This window comes from Osmerus eperlanus, chromosome 2 (assembly GCF_963692335.1).
Source record: "Osmerus eperlanus chromosome 2, fOsmEpe2.1, whole genome shotgun sequence".
Classification (NCBI taxonomy): domain Eukaryota; kingdom Metazoa; phylum Chordata; class Actinopteri; order Osmeriformes; family Osmeridae; genus Osmerus; species Osmerus eperlanus.
The window spans coordinates 2,879,627-2,896,060 of NC_085019.1; the positions used below are offsets into that span (position 1 = coordinate 2,879,627).

The 16,434-nt window shown below is 48.1% G+C and overlaps 2 protein-coding genes across 6 annotated transcripts in view; both read right to left on the minus strand.

The window, feature by feature from the left end:
- The window catches only part of svilc (supervillin c), an 18,516-nt gene extending 7,736 nt beyond the window's left edge, over window positions 1-10,780 (minus strand). The window contains exons 1-9 of one of the 4 annotated variants that reach the window (XM_062445911.1): window positions 10,709-10,780; window positions 6,822-7,438; window positions 5,906-6,070; window positions 5,556-5,732; window positions 5,044-5,078; window positions 4,023-4,084; window positions 2,585-2,730; window positions 1,855-2,110; window positions 835-1,512 (exon numbers count right to left, since the gene is read on the minus strand). In XM_062445911.1, the coding sequence (XP_062301895.1) occupies window positions 835-1,512; window positions 1,855-2,110; window positions 2,585-2,730; window positions 4,023-4,084; window positions 5,044-5,078; window positions 5,556-5,732; window positions 5,906-6,070; window positions 6,822-7,126 (1,824 nt within the window). In that variant the 5' untranslated portion in view covers window positions 7,127-7,438; window positions 10,709-10,780. Of the gene's footprint in view, window positions 1-834; window positions 1,513-1,854; window positions 2,111-2,584; window positions 2,731-4,022; window positions 4,085-5,043; window positions 5,079-5,555; window positions 5,733-5,905; window positions 6,071-6,821; window positions 7,439-9,105; window positions 9,203-10,708 lie in introns of those variants that run through there. The other 3 variants (XM_062445902.1, XM_062445920.1, XM_062445928.1) reach the window with 3 other exon arrangements.
- Window positions 10,781-11,943: 1,163 nt separating this feature from the next.
- On the minus strand, window positions 11,944-16,376 carry LOC134007201 (cyclin-dependent kinase 6-like). 2 transcript variants are annotated; one of them, XM_062446458.1, is made up of 7 exons: window positions 15,777-16,376; window positions 15,504-15,636; window positions 15,258-15,425; window positions 13,628-13,737; window positions 13,343-13,393; window positions 13,071-13,203; window positions 11,944-12,940 (listed from the first exon to the last, which is right to left on the minus strand). In XM_062446458.1, the coding sequence occupies exons 1-7, from the start codon at window positions 16,007-16,009 to the stop codon at window positions 12,866-12,868; spliced, it is 903 nt and encodes a 300-aa protein (XP_062302442.1). In that variant the 5' UTR covers window positions 16,010-16,376; the 3' UTR covers window positions 11,944-12,865. The 2 variants fall into 2 exon arrangements, with proteins under 2 accessions (XP_062302442.1, XP_062302433.1); XM_062446449.1 differs by having other exon boundaries at window positions 11,944-12,943.
- Between the last annotated feature and the right edge of the window lie 58 nt (window positions 16,377-16,434).

Here is a 16,434-nt window from a genome sequence, read left to right on the forward strand (position 1 = left end):
CACTTGTACAGTAGTTGTCCAGCTGAGGGTGACTAATGGATACATGTGTATAGAGTGAGTCCATGTCATCACCCCTGTCTACCTATCATTGTTCACTGTCATTCCGGCACATCCCTGTCTAATATCACCCATAGGAGAGGTAGTGATGTTCGCAGTTAACAGACGTTAAAACACATGCCATAGTGACGTGCCTAGGAGGTATTCTGATGCTCCTTCGGTTTCAATGGAATGGCAAATATCTCATCCTAACCACTGAACTTTCAGGAGCAGAAGTGATCCACACTGCATCAGCCCTACGCTCAACGACAGCCGAGGCAACTCGTCCTCATCCCTTCACTGCAGCTCCAAATCCCTGAGCGTGCTTTAGTTGGACCTGTCCAGACGAGGTTCACCCCCAGATTCAGGCCCCCTGTTCTGTTGTCTGACCCTCTTCTGACCCCCTGCTCCCCCCTGCCTGACTGACCGTCTAAAGCCCCCTGCTTCCAGGCCCACTCTCTGGGGATTAGAGATTAGGAGGGGGGTGGGGGGGTGGGAGCCATGGACCCTACTCCGGGCTGCTGTGCATCGTTTGAGGATAGCAGGCCGCGCTCTGTCCCTCCCTGCAGCGGAGCCTCCCGTGGAGCCCTATCTGGTCTGTTAGCAGCTGTTCTTTTCAGGGTAAGACTGGATTTAGCCCATTTATTCAAGACTCTGAAGCGCCGCTTGAAACCAACTACCAGCTGCCAAACAGACTTGGAGGCAGACTCTAGCGATTCCTACGAAATTATTTCCGATCGCGGCTCTGCTGTCACCGTGGTCTGAGTGAGGGATGATGTCGGGTGCTGCAGGTCGTACCGTCCTCCTCCAGCCGCCTGTCTCCTGGCCACAGCCGTCTGCCTGAGACACCTCAACATGTCCTCGTGGTGGGGTGTCCCTCCTCCTCCGGCTGCTCCTCTCCTCATCTTCCTCCTCCCTGGAGACATCTGAGGAGTCCTGCTCAGCCGCCTGGCAGGGCCTCTCCTCCTGAGGTTCTGGCCAGGCCCTCACTGGAGCCGCGGGGATGGGCTCCCTCCTGTTCCTCCCTCTCTGCCTCCAGGGGGCACCAGATAGCGGGGTTCCATCGCCCCCAGACACCCCATGTTTTTCTCTCCGATAACCAGACCCACTGTCTTCTCCCATGCCCGCTGCTTCCACCCCATTCTGCTCAAGGGTGAAGGGGGACTCTTGGCTGCTGTCAAAACCTCGGTCCCTGCTCCACTCTGGTCCTCCAGAGCGACTCTTCTTCAGGATTCCTCTGATCTCACCAGGCTCAGAGTCCCAGCGTGACAGCGACTTCTGGGGGGAGTAGAGTTCCAAGGAGCTGGTGCCAGGTCCTCCTGAGCCAGGCTCTATATCTGCCCTGGAGGCCTCCCCAGGCCAGTGCCGGGCCTGGCGTACCTCGCTGGGCCTCAGGTTGACGGACAGGGCCTGCTGCCTGTCTGAGAGGTGGGGGGACAGGCGCAGAGGGGGCAGCTGGATGGGAGCTTTCTGGAGCTGGAGATAGGACAGACCACAGGCAGAGAGAAGCCATAGACTGTTAAAGGGAACTGAATACAAAAAGGAATTCGCAGCTCACGGTCACAATTTAATAGGAAATGCAGGATCTAAGACCAGTACAGTACGTAGAGACCATATACTTCAGTATTCAGTATTCTTAGACTACAAATAGAGATTGACATTCCATTTAGTTGTTCAGTCCAAGCTAATACTCAACTGCTTATACTTTATACCCGCCCCCCTCCAGCCCCCTCCACCCCCCCCCCCCCTTTTCCAGATTAGTATACTTTATATTTGTCAGTGTCAATGTATCTCTGTGGCTGCTCCACCCACACCCACCAGACTGACCTCCTCCACGGTGATGGGCTGTGTGCGGTAGCGAGCCCCCTTCTGCCTGCGTCTCTCTGGGGGGGCGTCAGCAGGGCCGCCTCCCTGGCCCTCCGGTAGGGACAGCTTGTTGAAGAGAGCCAGCTTCTCACTCATACTCAGCTTGCAGCTCTCATCGTCCTCCACAGGCTCGGCCTGGCCTGGGGGGGCCTGGCCTGGGGGGGCCTGGCCTGGGGAGGCCTGGCCCGACAAGGCTGCCTTGGGGCTGCTGTAGAGGAACCGGGGGGAGACGAGAGCGGGAGGACACTGGGTGGTTATTTCATGGGTGAATAGCTAGATAGAAACACAGTGTATTCAAGTGAATGATAATGTCCAAAGGGCATTTATTGTGTAACACATAGCTGTGCGTTTTGGATCTATGTCGACATCAATCAATGTTTAACTCTCCCCTGTCTATGAACTGTGTATAATTAGAGGCAGGAATCCCTTTAACAGTCCAAGCCCAGCAAATGTCAAAAGGTAGTCTGTGGAGAAAATAGATTTGTCTCGGATAGCCATGCAGGCCTGCTACAATTCGTTGTGGTTTTATTATAATGAGTCTGTCGTTACAACTTGCAAGACTCTTTGTACAAATCGGTCTGCACCCTGCAGCTTCAACCCCGCGCTCCCTGTTGGCTCACTATACAATTCTCAAGGGTTGCAATCAGCACGTTTGACATTTGAGTTCTTTCACAAAGCCCACCTGATGGCAACCATTTCCTCACAGGTGATTGGTTGAGTGAGAGAGCGATTTTCGTTTCCGCGACGCACCCTGCGTTCGTGGGACACGCTACCGGAGCGAGGCTTCAGGAAGGAAGACACCTCGGGGGCCGCCGTCTTCTCCAGCTCCTGCCACAAAGAGACGAGAGAAAGGGGGATAGTTGAGATGAAAAGTCAGCCATAACAGACATCTTGCTCAATGCGGCAGTCTGGAAACAGGCAGTAAAAACAAGCAGTAAAACACAAATTCTTTTCTGTGTTTTTCATCTAAACTTAGGTCAGGAAGTGGGTCAGAGAGCTGGTGAATGGAGCAGGAGATGGGAGGTGTCTTTGGTATTCTAGCCAGGTCCAGAGAGGGATAGAATGGCAGGCTTGCAGGTCAGAGTGTAACCCGAGCTCACCGTGTATCATTACCTCCCTGCCTCCTCCTCGGACAGACGGCCAGGCAGGCTAATTATAATGCTGCTTGGGCTGTTCAACACAGGTCCTGGCACATTGTCACCTGGCCTTGACGCAGGCACTCCACAGCTAAAACTTAGCAGGAAATGTCTACAGTGGGAACTGTAGACAGTGGCTACCGTTTTGAATATCAAAAACGGTCGGTGTTTGCCTTACAAAACAATCGCAAGAATATATGTTGTGTTTACCTTGGGATTTGTTGTGTGTGCAGCTATGGAAAACATTGCTGAATGTGTGGAACTAATATACTGGGACATGTAGTTGATGGTGTGTGTTCTGCATGTCCATACGATCAGGTGCAACATCAGAAGCACCTGTTTGGCCATTTGTATCACTCAGGAGGCAGGTGTTCAGTTCTACATGCTCAGCACTGGCTCATCAGGCCTCCGTGACTGTGGGGCTGTAAGGTGAGCAGTTGTGTGGGATGAGGCCGCCGTCTGCCTTCTCTCTGTCTCTCTCTGTCTCTCTCTGTCTCTCTCTATGTCTCTCTCTATGTCTCTCTCTGTCTCTCTCTCTGTGTCTCTCTCTGTCTCTCTCTGTCTCTCTCTGTCTCTCCCTGTCTCTCTCTGTCTCTCTCTTTATGTCTCTCTGTGTCTCTCTCTGTCTCTCTATGTCTCTCTCTGTATCTCTCTCTGTGTCTCTCTCTGTCTCTCTCTTTATGTCTCTCTGAGTCTCTCTGTCTCTCTCTATGTCTCTCTCTGTATGTCTCTCCGTCTCTCTCTCTCCGTCTCTCTCTGTCTCTCTCTGTCTCTCTCTCTCTCTCTCTCTCTCTCTCTGTGTGTCTCTCTGTCTCTCTGTCTCTCTCTGTCTCTCTCTCTCTGTCTCTCTCTCTGTCTCTCTCTCTCTCCGTCTCTCTCTGTCTCTCTCTCTGTCTCTCTCTCTCTGTCTCTCTCTGTCTCTCTCTCTCTCTCTCTCTGTCTCTCTCTCTTCTTCACTTCTCCACAGTGAAAGACAAGACTTACTTTAAACAGAGACATCTTGGCTGCCACACTCATTTTGGCCCTGTCATCCGTCTTCACATCAGCTGTGAAACATAATACATTAGTTGTCAAGTCAGAGAAAAGAGGTACGAACACTCTCTCCTTATGTATTCATAAACACCCATATAACATGTACGTAAACAGAGACAGGTTCATAAAACGTATTTAGCCAGTTCAGGTAGCGCTTGACATCCCATATAAAACATTTTGTCAACATTCCTGTAGTACACACACAAGCTAATCCCAGAAGGTCTGAGAGGGCTGGGGATAAGTAACACAGAGTCAGCCTGTCAGTCACCTCCTCCACCTGCAGAACACAGTGTGACTGATCCCCGTGACTAAACCCTCCCTGTGAGGCCCCTTGGGCCATCCAGCACCTGGGACACTCTGAGTCACAAAGCAGCACTATCTCACCTGGCAGAGCTGAGCTACAGCATGGCATCAGCCAGTGGCCCACTGCACAATATTTACCCTGGCAGTTGGAAAGTGCAGCTGATCAAAGGACAGAAGGCAAACTTTGTAATACTCAAAATAGACTTCAAATCGGTAGTTTCGGTCAGCCATTTTGCACTGAGGGCCACGAAAGAGATCATTGAGTATTATTTGCATGGGGGAAAATAATTGTTTTCATAATGGGTTTAAGTAACTTTGCTGCTATCCTCAGGTGAATAAAAACCATGGTTGAGTTTCAACATAGGGATTAGTAGCGAGATAATAATAATAAAGTAAACACTCTCCTTGTTTTATTGAAGTAATAAAATGTTGTTTTATACCGTGGGTTTAAGAGGGCAGAGTGTGTAGGTTTGTTTTCTTTGTGACTTTGTGAGGTGATGGCAAAGCCTGTTACAGCAGGCTGCTTCTGCTGTTGCTACAGTTTACAGTCTACCTTGTCTCAAACACAGGCTCAAACACAGGCACTTTGTGTGTGTCTTTCCATGTTTTCCATTTCTCTCTGCATATAATCCAAACACAAAACAGCTAAACAGATGTAGAGGTACTTTACCTTTACAGCTATCTTCCTCTTCAGCCTCTGGAAGCCTGGGAGAGAAATAACAAATGAAAGGTCACTGGCGGCAACATGCCGATGACAAGACTCCACCCAAGCATATCCTTTAGACACTCTCTCTCTCTGTTACCAAACCTGTGGATGTGTACAGTTTCACTTTCCTACACACGCACGCACACACACACACAAGTTTGCATCGTATCTGCATGCTCAACAAGCTAACCCTGTTCACGATGACGTCGAAGGGCAGCACTGTGGTCAGATGCAAACACACATGCAAATCTGACAACCGATATTAACATGTGGTGGCAAACAGAAGGAGGAAATATAGGATATGCTCACGGTATCCAATAAGACATGTGTTTAAAAGAACTCATCGACGTGCAAATGAAAACAGACACCCAAACACTGCAGATCTCTGTTTCCCCCCGAAAGGAGCCAGGCCCCCTTCTCTAGACTCCCCGGCCTTCATGTCATCACTCTTCGTGGCCACAGCACAAAGCCCCTACCCGCCACTCTCCTGCATCTCACTGGCCGTGATTGGCTGTGTCCTGAAGCGCTCGTTGTTCTTGCGGCCCCCTCCTGACACCCCTGGCAGATAGCGACGGGGGCGTCGGCGCCCCCCCTCAGTGCCGGGCTTGACAGCGAGGTCGAGGGAGGAGGTAGCAAGCCCACCGTCTGAGCAACTACCCACAAAGACAGAGGAAGAAGAGGAGAGTTAGGGGAGGGCCCGCGAGAGAGGTCCTCTAGAAGAGGTGACAACCAAGCTGAACCCTGCATACTGTACACACACGAAAACAGTTAAAGGCCGAGTCGGAAACACACACACACACAGTTTGTAGCATGCAGGAGACCCTACACGTTCTCAGGCTGTGTTGCACTCCCGGTCTGTTGCAACAGTGCGCTCCTCAACTGGCCCACCGACACCCGAGTGTGCAGCTGGGGGGCGTCGGGTCCAGGGGGGCCTAGGGGGGCTACAGGGTCCCCCCTAATGAACATGCTGACAGAGCCAGAAGAATGTTGCCTGGAGTGGAGGGGAGGGATGGGGAAGGTAGGGGTGGAGGGTCAAGGGGGGGGGGGGGGGGTATAAGGACGAACGGGGGAAGGTGTTGATATAAGGAAGGTGGCAAACTACCACAGCACCCTTCCCTAAAGAGCACCCTAACATCTTGCCGAATATCGTCAAAGTCCATCAAGCAAATAACGACAGCAAGAACCAGAATGATTGTATCTCATTTTTACAACGCCATTTGGGAGCACAGCTCTGGCTGAATTTGAGACAAAGACCTTGAACAACTGGTGCACTTTAATTTATTTTCGTGTCTGCAAGGTCAGTGGCAACAGTCTCCATTAGAGCAGGATCAGACTGCATGATAGAGGGTCACTGTTTGATGTGGAAGCACATTGCATTATTTGTGTTCGTAAGATAGCTTGGTAGCAGCCAAAAAATGCATCTTTCGGCTGGTGCTCTGTGTTCTTAACGATGCCACAATGCTCTTAAGGCCAGCGAACATTTTTTGCATTTCAGAGACAATAGGCACAAAATCCTGACTCAGCAAAGGAAGTGACATCACACATGCCCAAAAAAAAACTGCCTTGTCGCCAGGGTGTGCAAAACAACATGAGCACCTCTCTCCATCGCAGTCCCTGTCAAGTCACTAGTGCACATCAAAACGCCACTGAGGCGACTTTGGAACCGAGAATGAATGTGCTTCTCAAAGCACTGGGAGCGCAGAGACAGCAGGTCTGTCCAGACCTGATATAGCTGGACTCACCTTCTGAGGAGTGTTGCCTCTGCAGAAGCGTCTCCCTCAAAGCCGTTGGAGACTCTCGGAGGGTCTCCCCCCCCTGCCCGGCCGTTCACCCCCCCGCAGGGGGCTCTGTCCGTGAGGAGGGGCGGGCTGTCAGGGTGGGTCTGGGGAGAAGGCTCCGGCGCCTCCCCCCCGTCTCTCCTCACCCACTTGGTGGGGAGCTCCTCCATGTTGCCATAGCGTTCCGCCAGTTCCCTCCTCCTCTCTGCCTTGTAGCGGGCGATCCGTTCGGACCTGGGCTCCAGGGCCGGGTTCTCCAGCGTGTCCATGTGGCTCTCCTGTGTTCCTCAGAAGGTTTCAACTGATTCTCTCCCCCTCTGACGATGACGTGGGCATTTATGACCAAGCAGCGGGAAGGTCTTCGCTTTGCTTACCTCTCAGACACCTCTGAAGGCAGGTAGGGGAAATGAGAAGCTTCTCTTGCTCCACTCCAAGGGATTGCCGCTCCTCTACTGGCCAGGCACTTGACTGTGTTGGGCAGATCGGACGCTCCGGGGGAACTCCTCTGCTGGTGGGAACCTGGCCCCTCAGATCGATACGTCTTCCGTCAGACTAATCACCCCGTGACGCTCACAGCACATCTAAAGGAGAGGGAGCAGACGAGTATCCGATAAGCTCGGAGTCACTCTGTCACAGTCCAGCTTGGTTTCCTCAGTCAACATCATTCCACTTGTGTTTGCTGATGGATTAACAGGATGTATTAGATTTCCCACAGAATCAACTCTATTTTATGTGAGACAACAGCAGAATGCCGCAGACTGACCACCCTTTACCCTATCTTGCCCCTTTTACCCATCTCTCTCTCTCTTCTGCTTGCTCGCTTCTTTCGTTCTGAAGGCTGTGTAAGATGACCTGCTCCAGTCTACACAGCCGTGCAGGAATCTCCCATTGCACTGTAATCTTACCCCTCAGCCTCTCAGCTCCAATCCAATCCTGGATAGCAATGAAGCAGCAGGTTTTTCCCCCAGTACAATTATACTGCAGCTCATTCTGGCTGAACAAGCTCTGTGCCTTCTAAACACTGCTTCCTATGCGAGTAGAACATCCAATTGGTCAGCATTCGGCTAACTTGTGAAGATGATGTGATGGTGCGATGTCATGACGCATTTTCTGTTGCATTCAACTTGCACGCTGCAATTATTTGGAACCACGAATCATATATTAAAAAGGTATAATCAGATTTTCATTTTTAGAGCTGTGATAAGATTATGTTTGCTAGGCAGCCAAATAATGTGTGTGTGTGTGTGTGTGTGTGTGTGTGTGTGTGTGTGTGTGTGTGTGTGTGTGTGCGCGTGTCTGTGTGTAGGCGTGCACGTTTACAAGTGTGTGTTCTGAAATTGCCAAATGTTTGGCGTCAGCATTCCTGGTGCTTTACCCCCACAGAAGCAACACAATGTGGCCTGTCGGACAATGAGCAGAGGCAGCCACAGGGCTCAGCAGAGGTAGAGCATGGTTAAAGAATACTGTACGCTGTTAGCTTTCATTTCTTTGAGAAATGTACTTTCTGGAACAGATTCAGAATCTCAACTTGGAATCTGGGGTGGAAAGGGATGAAAATTAATTGAACTAACGAAACTAAAGAATACAACGATTGTCAAATGTATCTTTGTCATAAAATACATGTCTGTCGTGTGTATGGGGAGTGGAATGGTGATGGCTAGATAGAGGGAGGGTGGCAGTATATTGGATAAGATGTGACATTCCCCCCGAGGCAAGTAGGGTGAAGTGCCTTGCCCAAGGACACAACGTCATTTGACTCAGCCGGGAATCGAACTGGCAACCTTCAGATTACTAGCCCGACTCCCTCACCGCTCAGCCACCTGACTCCCATGTTGCTACGACAGGTAAACCTGACGCCCCATGTCACACCATAATACTGAGAGGGTTATTGAGCTTGTCTGCCAGACACAGTGATCCTCTAGAGAGCAAGACCCCTTGGGGTGACAGTGAGAGGGGTGTGGCTGTTTATGTGTGTGTGTCTGTGCACGTGTGTGTGTGCGTGTGTGTGTGCGTGTGTGTGTGCGTGTGTGTGTGCGTGTGTGTGTGTGTGTGTGTGTGTGTGTGTGTAAGATAAGACAGAGCGAGAAAGAGAGAGAAACAGAGGGAGAAAGACAAATGATGTAAAAGTGAAAAAGGGAGAAAGAAAGGTCAAAAGTGAGTGTATATGACGATGTTGCACTGATGAACACGAACAAAAAAGAGACAGGAACAACAAGAGAGAACGTGTTTTTGGAAAGCTTTGCCCTACCTTTTCCTGTCACTCAGAGGGCTTCCTCACGCTCAAGAACAATTTCAAACGTCCAGAAAAGTCCTAAATGATGCGACACTGTTGGTGTTAGTTGTGGCTGCAGAGGAGTGAGCTTATCCATGTAGTACTCCCCATCCTGTGTACAGGGCTGAGGTCATGTGACAGGTAAGACAGTAGGGGATTGGAGGAGAGCGGTTGCCATTGGAGCTCAACATGGATGATCAGGTCCTAATCCAGTAACACTAGCTGACACCAGTGTACCAACACACCCGGATGAACACGCTCACTCCATTTATTTGTGAAAACACAACAGGGGTTGTCACACCAGTTGTTAGCAAAAGGCTTACATAACAATACATAATGTCATGTAATACAATTCTAAAGGACATTTTTGTGCAGCCAACATCAGCAGCACCAATTTGTTTGACGTGCATGAGTAGCCATCCAATCTCATCATCTAAAACCGAACACAATCCCTAATCAACTTGGACTCCAGAGACACAAGAGGCTATTTCTCCCAAACCAAAGGTCCGTGATAGCCACATCAGGTACCTAAAGTATATAAGGGAATGATTTGTTATGTCACATGATCTCACCTCCAATCAGGACCAGGGGCAGACGTCATGGTCCAGATTAGAGAGACAGCAAGGATTTACAGACGATTAGATCTGTGATGGGATCCTGGAGTGCAAGCCCCCCGCTGGGAAAAGCTCAAGGGCAAATTAACTAAAATTAACTAACCCCTCCAAAAATGACCTCTCCTTTCCTCTCTTATATTGCACTGAGTGATGATTGGGCGGAATTGACCGAAATGTTGGTGAGTTAAACATAAACAATGTCTCCTGTTCCTAGCCCTGTCTAGGTGAGCCTTACATCTATCATAGCACACTGGTTGACACATCTCTCCTTGTTCATAGCCATACAAGCACTCAACATCACTTTGCTGAAACTTTCGACAGTTAGTCTCCAGTGGACATGTCTGATCTATACAACTCCTTATAAGCATACTGGTCTCCATTGGATTTGCTACCAGATGCTCTGCCATGTAATGAATGTGTTACTGTTGTTAAGAGACAGAGGAAAGCACGGGGCACACTGCAGAAAACATGTCTCTACAACAGCTGCGGCTCTCCCCCTCTACTGCTGGCATGGTGTGATACATTAACAGTTGATTACTCTTTTCAGATGTCAAAGCTTGAACAGCCTGCGTCAAAAATATCAGCCACATCACACAGAGCCATGAATGGGTCATATCCAGTATTAAATGATGATGCGAAATAAATTCACTACACGGAGCAGTCCTAGTTGGCGTACAACTTCCCAAAAACTAAACTGTCATTGGCCCCTCTTAAAACTATAAAACACATGTCCAATTCATGAGTAAAGGTTACTAATACGGGGTCATAAATTCCGTAAAATATGATCGTGGTTCTAGGGCAACTCAGTTTAAAACAAACTATTGAAACGATACATGTGGACAATCTAATCTGTTGGAAAGTTGTGCAGAAAGTGTCTAATTTCAGCATTGTCAATCAAAACTCAGTAAAACACTACAGACTACAATTTACAACAAATATACATTCTCACGGTAAAGTCAACTTACATGTCGTCGGGTAGTAAAGGCACCGGCAGGCTGGACATCAGTGCGCCGCTGCAACAGAGAGCGTGAACGCCCATGTAGGGAAAGCGCTTGTTCCCGTTAAAAATATACCCCCTCCCTCTCCCCTACATTCCAAATACGGGGGCCAAAGCTAGGAGTGAGCAAAAGCATAACGGGTCAGCAATCCGTTAACTTTCAAAGAAAAAGTGTATTAACAGCCAATAAACCAAAAAGGTTGATGACATATGCTATTAATGGTCCACCTGTTCGTGATTCACAGGTAGATACAATGTTTTACTGTCACAAATCGATCATACATTTCCGGATCGTTTGGGTTTGACTGAATGTGATTTATTGAATACAAATGCGCATGATGCTAGTCATTCGAGAAAAATAGCCTATCGCAACACATAACCTCCTTGATAACGCAGGTGTGGTAATTCAGTCCAATATCACAACACTGCCTCCCTCTGTCCAGCTACTGCAGACTGTTTGAAATGAAGTGGGGTGCCTTTGAAGACACGGTACTATTTCAGTTAAATGAACTGGGTACACATTAAGGATCAAATTATATCAAAAGGGCAAACACAGAATAGTCAGAGGTCCTTGTACAAATTAGGCAACAGTCAGAAGAGAAGATGCAACGCTAGCTGTCCTACATTTGACAAGGCCAAAGATAAAGCTTTTAAAATAACACCAGGCCATAGCTCACTCAAAATACCACCTCATACTACCACAGAGAAAGCCAAGCATCCCATAAGAAGTTCTTTAGAACATTGTCAAATAATGCTAGGATAATATGGGTCATCAGGTTTTACAAACCTGTGGAGTGCATGCACGCTGTCATAGCAACAACAAAAAAGGGGACACCAAATTGCAAGATATTCTGAAATTCATGTTCTTGAATTTTACTCAAATTGTTAAACTCATATTATAATTTGCATTGGAAAAAAATTGTATGACATTCAAAAGAAAAATATGAATGCAAAATAGAAGTCTTAGATTTTCTGGACCCTATCAGAAAGTGCACTGATCAAACATATCGCTCCAGGAGGCAGGTCATGGTACACTGTAATGCTTAGTTCGAGTCAAGTAAAAATGTTGATATTTTCGGCCATCTCCAAACAGTTTGTCTTGAGACTAGAATTCGAAATAGTCTCCTGTCTTAAAAGTTGCTTGTTGATGAAACGGGTGTGTTACACTGCAAGATCCTTACGAATTTTTTTTTAGAATTGTATTTGAAATATTCATTTTATTTTATTTTATTAGAAAAGAGATCAAGAAACATACATTCAATGCCGATAACAGGGTCAGGGTGAAAAATCAAACAATGCCAATAACTGTAAACAGGTGCTGCTCAAATTTGAGAAAAAAAAGAAAAGAAAAAAAGTAAAGGTAAACCTTTTTTACCTGTTTTTTACAAATAACATTTACATAAACTACAACAATTTGAAACAATGACAAAAAAACACATTTTCAAGAATTTGTATAGCACCTCGTAACAAAAAAACACCTTTCAAGTGAGTATATACATAAACCTAGGAATGACAACCACCAGTCACTGACCCAGAAAACCATTTAAAATATCATACACTGGACGCACAAGAGAACAACAGACGGTGAAACAGAACAGAAGCAAAATAATATGACCTACTGTATGTGCACAGAGAAGTGTCAATGACTTGCAGTAACTTGAGAATTGAATTACTACAAGCAGCAACAGTTTTACCCCTAAATCATCACTAAATTAAAGCACACATGAACAAATCAATGAACAATGTACTTTTGACGACAAGTTTACAAGGAAAATGTGTGGATTTGTTAGATCTAATTAATTATTCAGATAAGGCACAACATATAGGAACAAGAAACTAATTTACTGCACAGAAAATGTTTTGGAATGACTCACTTGCCAACTGACTGTCAACATTCAAACTGTCATGCCATAAGAACCACCTTTTAGACTTGTTTCATATTCACTGTATGATAAGATTTAGACATCCATGATGTTGAACACGTTTTTTTTAACCTTAATATTGTTTATAAAACAATACCGTGACCCAGTTGGGTTAGATCTTGTGGCACAAGAGTTTTCAGTGACACATGAGGGATGAGCCCTGATTTTCTTCTCCCCGCGTCCTCCAGTGTTCTGGAACACACTCAGGAGCCCAGCAGGAAGGGGTGGGTCAGAGCTCTGGAGGCTGAGATGCGATTGGTCGGCTTGAACGCTAGACACTGCTGCAGGACAGAGAGGGAGACTGCTTTATCGAGACTAGTGATAGAAACGACTCATTACCCCAGAAGGAAACGTAAGCAACACATAACACATCATGGAGAAACAATGTTAAGCTTTAGGCATGCTCACAAAGAGAAGGTCATTCTCCTCCTGGCCTAGGGTGGACAGCAGCTGGGTACAGGTGGTACCTGGGGCCAATTTAGAGGAGTAGGAGATGGGACTCTCCACCGGCCAATCCTCCTCACTGGGGAAACCTATCACCCTGGAGAACAGCCAAACCCACATTTAGACATCATTAACAGTATACCCCACAACCACTAACCACATACATATGGCTGTAATTATTACACGTGTATTACAGTCTTCCAGGACGTAGAGGGACTGTGATACATGAGACTCACTCGAATATTTTCTGGAGCTGTTGTATCTCAGTGTATCCAGAAAACAGTGGTCTGTGGAATTTAAAATGCATGTTATATTTGCATACAACAGTGCACGTGTAAAGTGTGTTTCTCTAAATTATAGAGATAGTAGAGAAATAATGTATCCATGAACTCTAAAACGCTGGACCCGCATCTGCCATATGGACACAGAGAGCAAACCGTCCCACCCGCTACCTCCCTCTCACCTTCAAAACCACCCAAAAAGCAGTCCCCCCCCCAAAAAAAACGGTGCTCTCTCCGTACCTCAAGAGAAAGAGTTCTGCGAAGATGCAGCCTGCGCTCCACATGTCCACGGAAGTCATGTAGCTGGAGCGAAGCAGCACCTCAGGGGCTCTGTACCACAGGGTCACCACCTGGAGACCAGGGAGGAACATCAGGAAGTTAGTCATGTAGCTGGAGCGAAGCAGCACCTCAGGGGCTCTGTACCACAGGGTCACCACCTGGAGACCAGGGAGGAACATCAGGAAGTTAGTCATGTAGCTGGAGCGAAGCAGCACCTCAGGGGCTCTGTACCACAGGGTCACCACCTGGAGACCAGGGAGGAACATCAGGAAGTTAGTCATGTAGCTGGAGCGAAGCAGCACCTCAGGGGCTCTGTACCACAGGGTCACCACCTGGAGACCAGGGAGGAACATCAGGAAGTTAGTCATGTAGCTGGAGCGAAGCAGCACCTCAGGGGCTCTGTACCACAGGGTCACCACCTGGAGACCAGGGAGGAACATCAGGAAGTTAGTCATGTAGCTGGAGCGAAGCAGCACCTCAGGGGCTCTGTACCACAGGGTCACCACCTGGAGACCAGGGAGGAACATCAGGAAGTTAGTCATGTAGCTGGAGCGAAGCAGCACCTCAGGGGCTCTGTACCACAGGGTCACCACCTGGAGACCAGGGAGGAACATCAGGAAGTTAGTCATGTAGCTGGAGCGAAGCAGCACCTCAGGGGCTCTGTACCACAGGGTCACCACCTGGAGACCAGGGAGGAACATCAGGAAGTTAGTCATGTAGCTGGAGCGAAGCAGCACCTCAGGGGCTCTGTACCACAGGGTCACCACCTGGAGACCAGGGAGGAACATCAGGAAGTTAGTCATGTAGCTGGAGCGAAGCAGCACCTCAGGGGCTCTGTACCACAGGGTCACCACCTGGAGACCAGGGAGGAACATCAGGAAGTTAGTCATGTAGCTGGAGCGAAGCAGCACCTCAGGGGCTCTGTACCACAGGGTCACCACCTGGAGACCAGGGAGGAACATCAGGAAGTTAGTCATGTAGCTGGAGCGAAGCAGCACCTCAGGGGCTCTGTACCACAGGGTCACCACCTGGAGACCAGGGAGGAACATCAGGAAGTTAGTCATGTAGCTGGAGCGAAGCAGCACCTCAGGGGCTCTGTACCACAGGGTCACCACCTGGAGACCAGGGAGGAACATCAGGAAGTTAGTCATGTAGCTGGAGCGAAGCAGCACCTCAGGGGCTCTGTACCACAGGGTCACCACCTGGAGACCAGGGAGGAACATCAGGAAGTTAGTCATGTAGCTGGAGCGAAGCAGCACCTCAGGGGCTCTGTACCACAGGGTCACCACCTGGAGACCAGGGAGGAACATCAGGAAGTTAGTCATGTAGCTGGAGCGAAGCAGCACCTCAGGGGCTCTGTACCACAGGGTCACCACCTGGAGACCAGGGAGGAACATCAGGAAGTTCACTTGGGTGATAAGTTCCTCCGGGCCATCTTACAAAGATATGTTTACAATAAGGTTCACAAATAGGACATTTGATACACTTGTTTGCAGAAATAATACATGTATAGTACAAGTACCCCCACCCCATACGTACTATAACTCATGGGCACTCTTGTCAAGAGATTCACAGGTGGACAAAGACTTACGCAAGGGGTAAGGGCAATGTGATATGTGTAGATCCTTGCCATTCCAAAGTCGGCGATCTTGACTTCCCCACGGCTGCTTATCAGGACGTTGTCTGGCTTCAGGTCACGATGCACCAGCATGTTGGCGTGCAGGAAGTCCAACCCCTGCAGTAGCTGCCTCGTCACATCCTGAAGAAACAACATTTCAAGTCAGGCTTGGTATAGGTTTGTGGAGTCATTTGACATTGTGTGATAGGAAGAGAGCACCTTAATTTTGTCCAGGCTTAGACCAGTGTTGGGAATCTTGGAGAGAAATGTGGACAGGTCCTGATCAATGTACTCAAACACCAGCGTCAGGTCCATGCTCCTGCCCTGCATTACAGCTGACACATCCAACAACCTGTCACAGAAAGGTCATCAAATGAATCAAGTAGTAACTATATCACTTTGGATCAATGCATTATTAATCCATGCATGACCTTATATCCAATCACATTGATTTGCGAACCACGTTAGTACTTAATATTTGATCAAACTTACTTTACAATGTTGGAATGGTTGAAGTACTCGATTTTACGTAAGACGGCAACCTCGCGGATCATGAATGGAGGAATACCACCATCAGGATCTTTTGGGATATTCAACTTCTTTACCGCAACCAGTCGCTGTTGATCGCTCACCTCTCTGGCCTTGTACACTTTTCCATAAGCGCCTTCCCCTATTTCTACGAGTATTTCGTAGTTCTGATTATCACAGCATGTGTTTACGTCCATGACTAGCTGAATGTGCTTATTAGTTGATCTAGTTTGAGAGTTTCCTTTGTCAATATGGATCTTGAACTCTCTTCAGTTCAACAGTTGACAGACCCTTCAGATAATGGTTCTAATAGTAGCTAGCTAGGCCTTTGCAGACAGGATCTCGTTAAAGACAGGATGGCGTTAAAGTCAACACAGAAAAGAGTTATCGTACGCAAAAGTCTCTCACCTATTAGTTTTCATGACACAAAAATAGTTTGAACCAGTTGGATATTAGGGCTCACTAATTAAGTTCAGAGGGCATGTAACATTTAGAAGAATACACGCCTCGTCCCCAACCTAGTCAGATCCCTCCGAAATGACATCACATCATCGCTGCATGCATGCACCATCGATGTAAAACGCGTGATGTCCTCGTGTTCGATGTGTACCTTATAAAAAAT

What these genes read in the sequence shown, in the direction of transcription:
- LOC134007201 (XM_062446449.1), bottom strand. Translation starts at nt 16,009, where the DNA reads ATGGACGTAAACACATGCTGTGATAATCAGAACTACGAAATACTCGTA. An exon ending in TAAGCCTGGACAAAATTAAG is followed by an intron (nt 15,426 to 15,503) that starts GTGCTCTCTTCC and finishes TTGTTTCTTCAG; the next exon opens with GATGTGACGAGGCAGCTACT. An exon ending in AGGAGAATGACCTTCTCTTT is followed by an intron (nt 12,944 to 13,070) that starts GTGAGCATGCCT and finishes TCTGTCCTGCAG; the next exon opens with CAGTGTCTAGCGTTCAAGCC.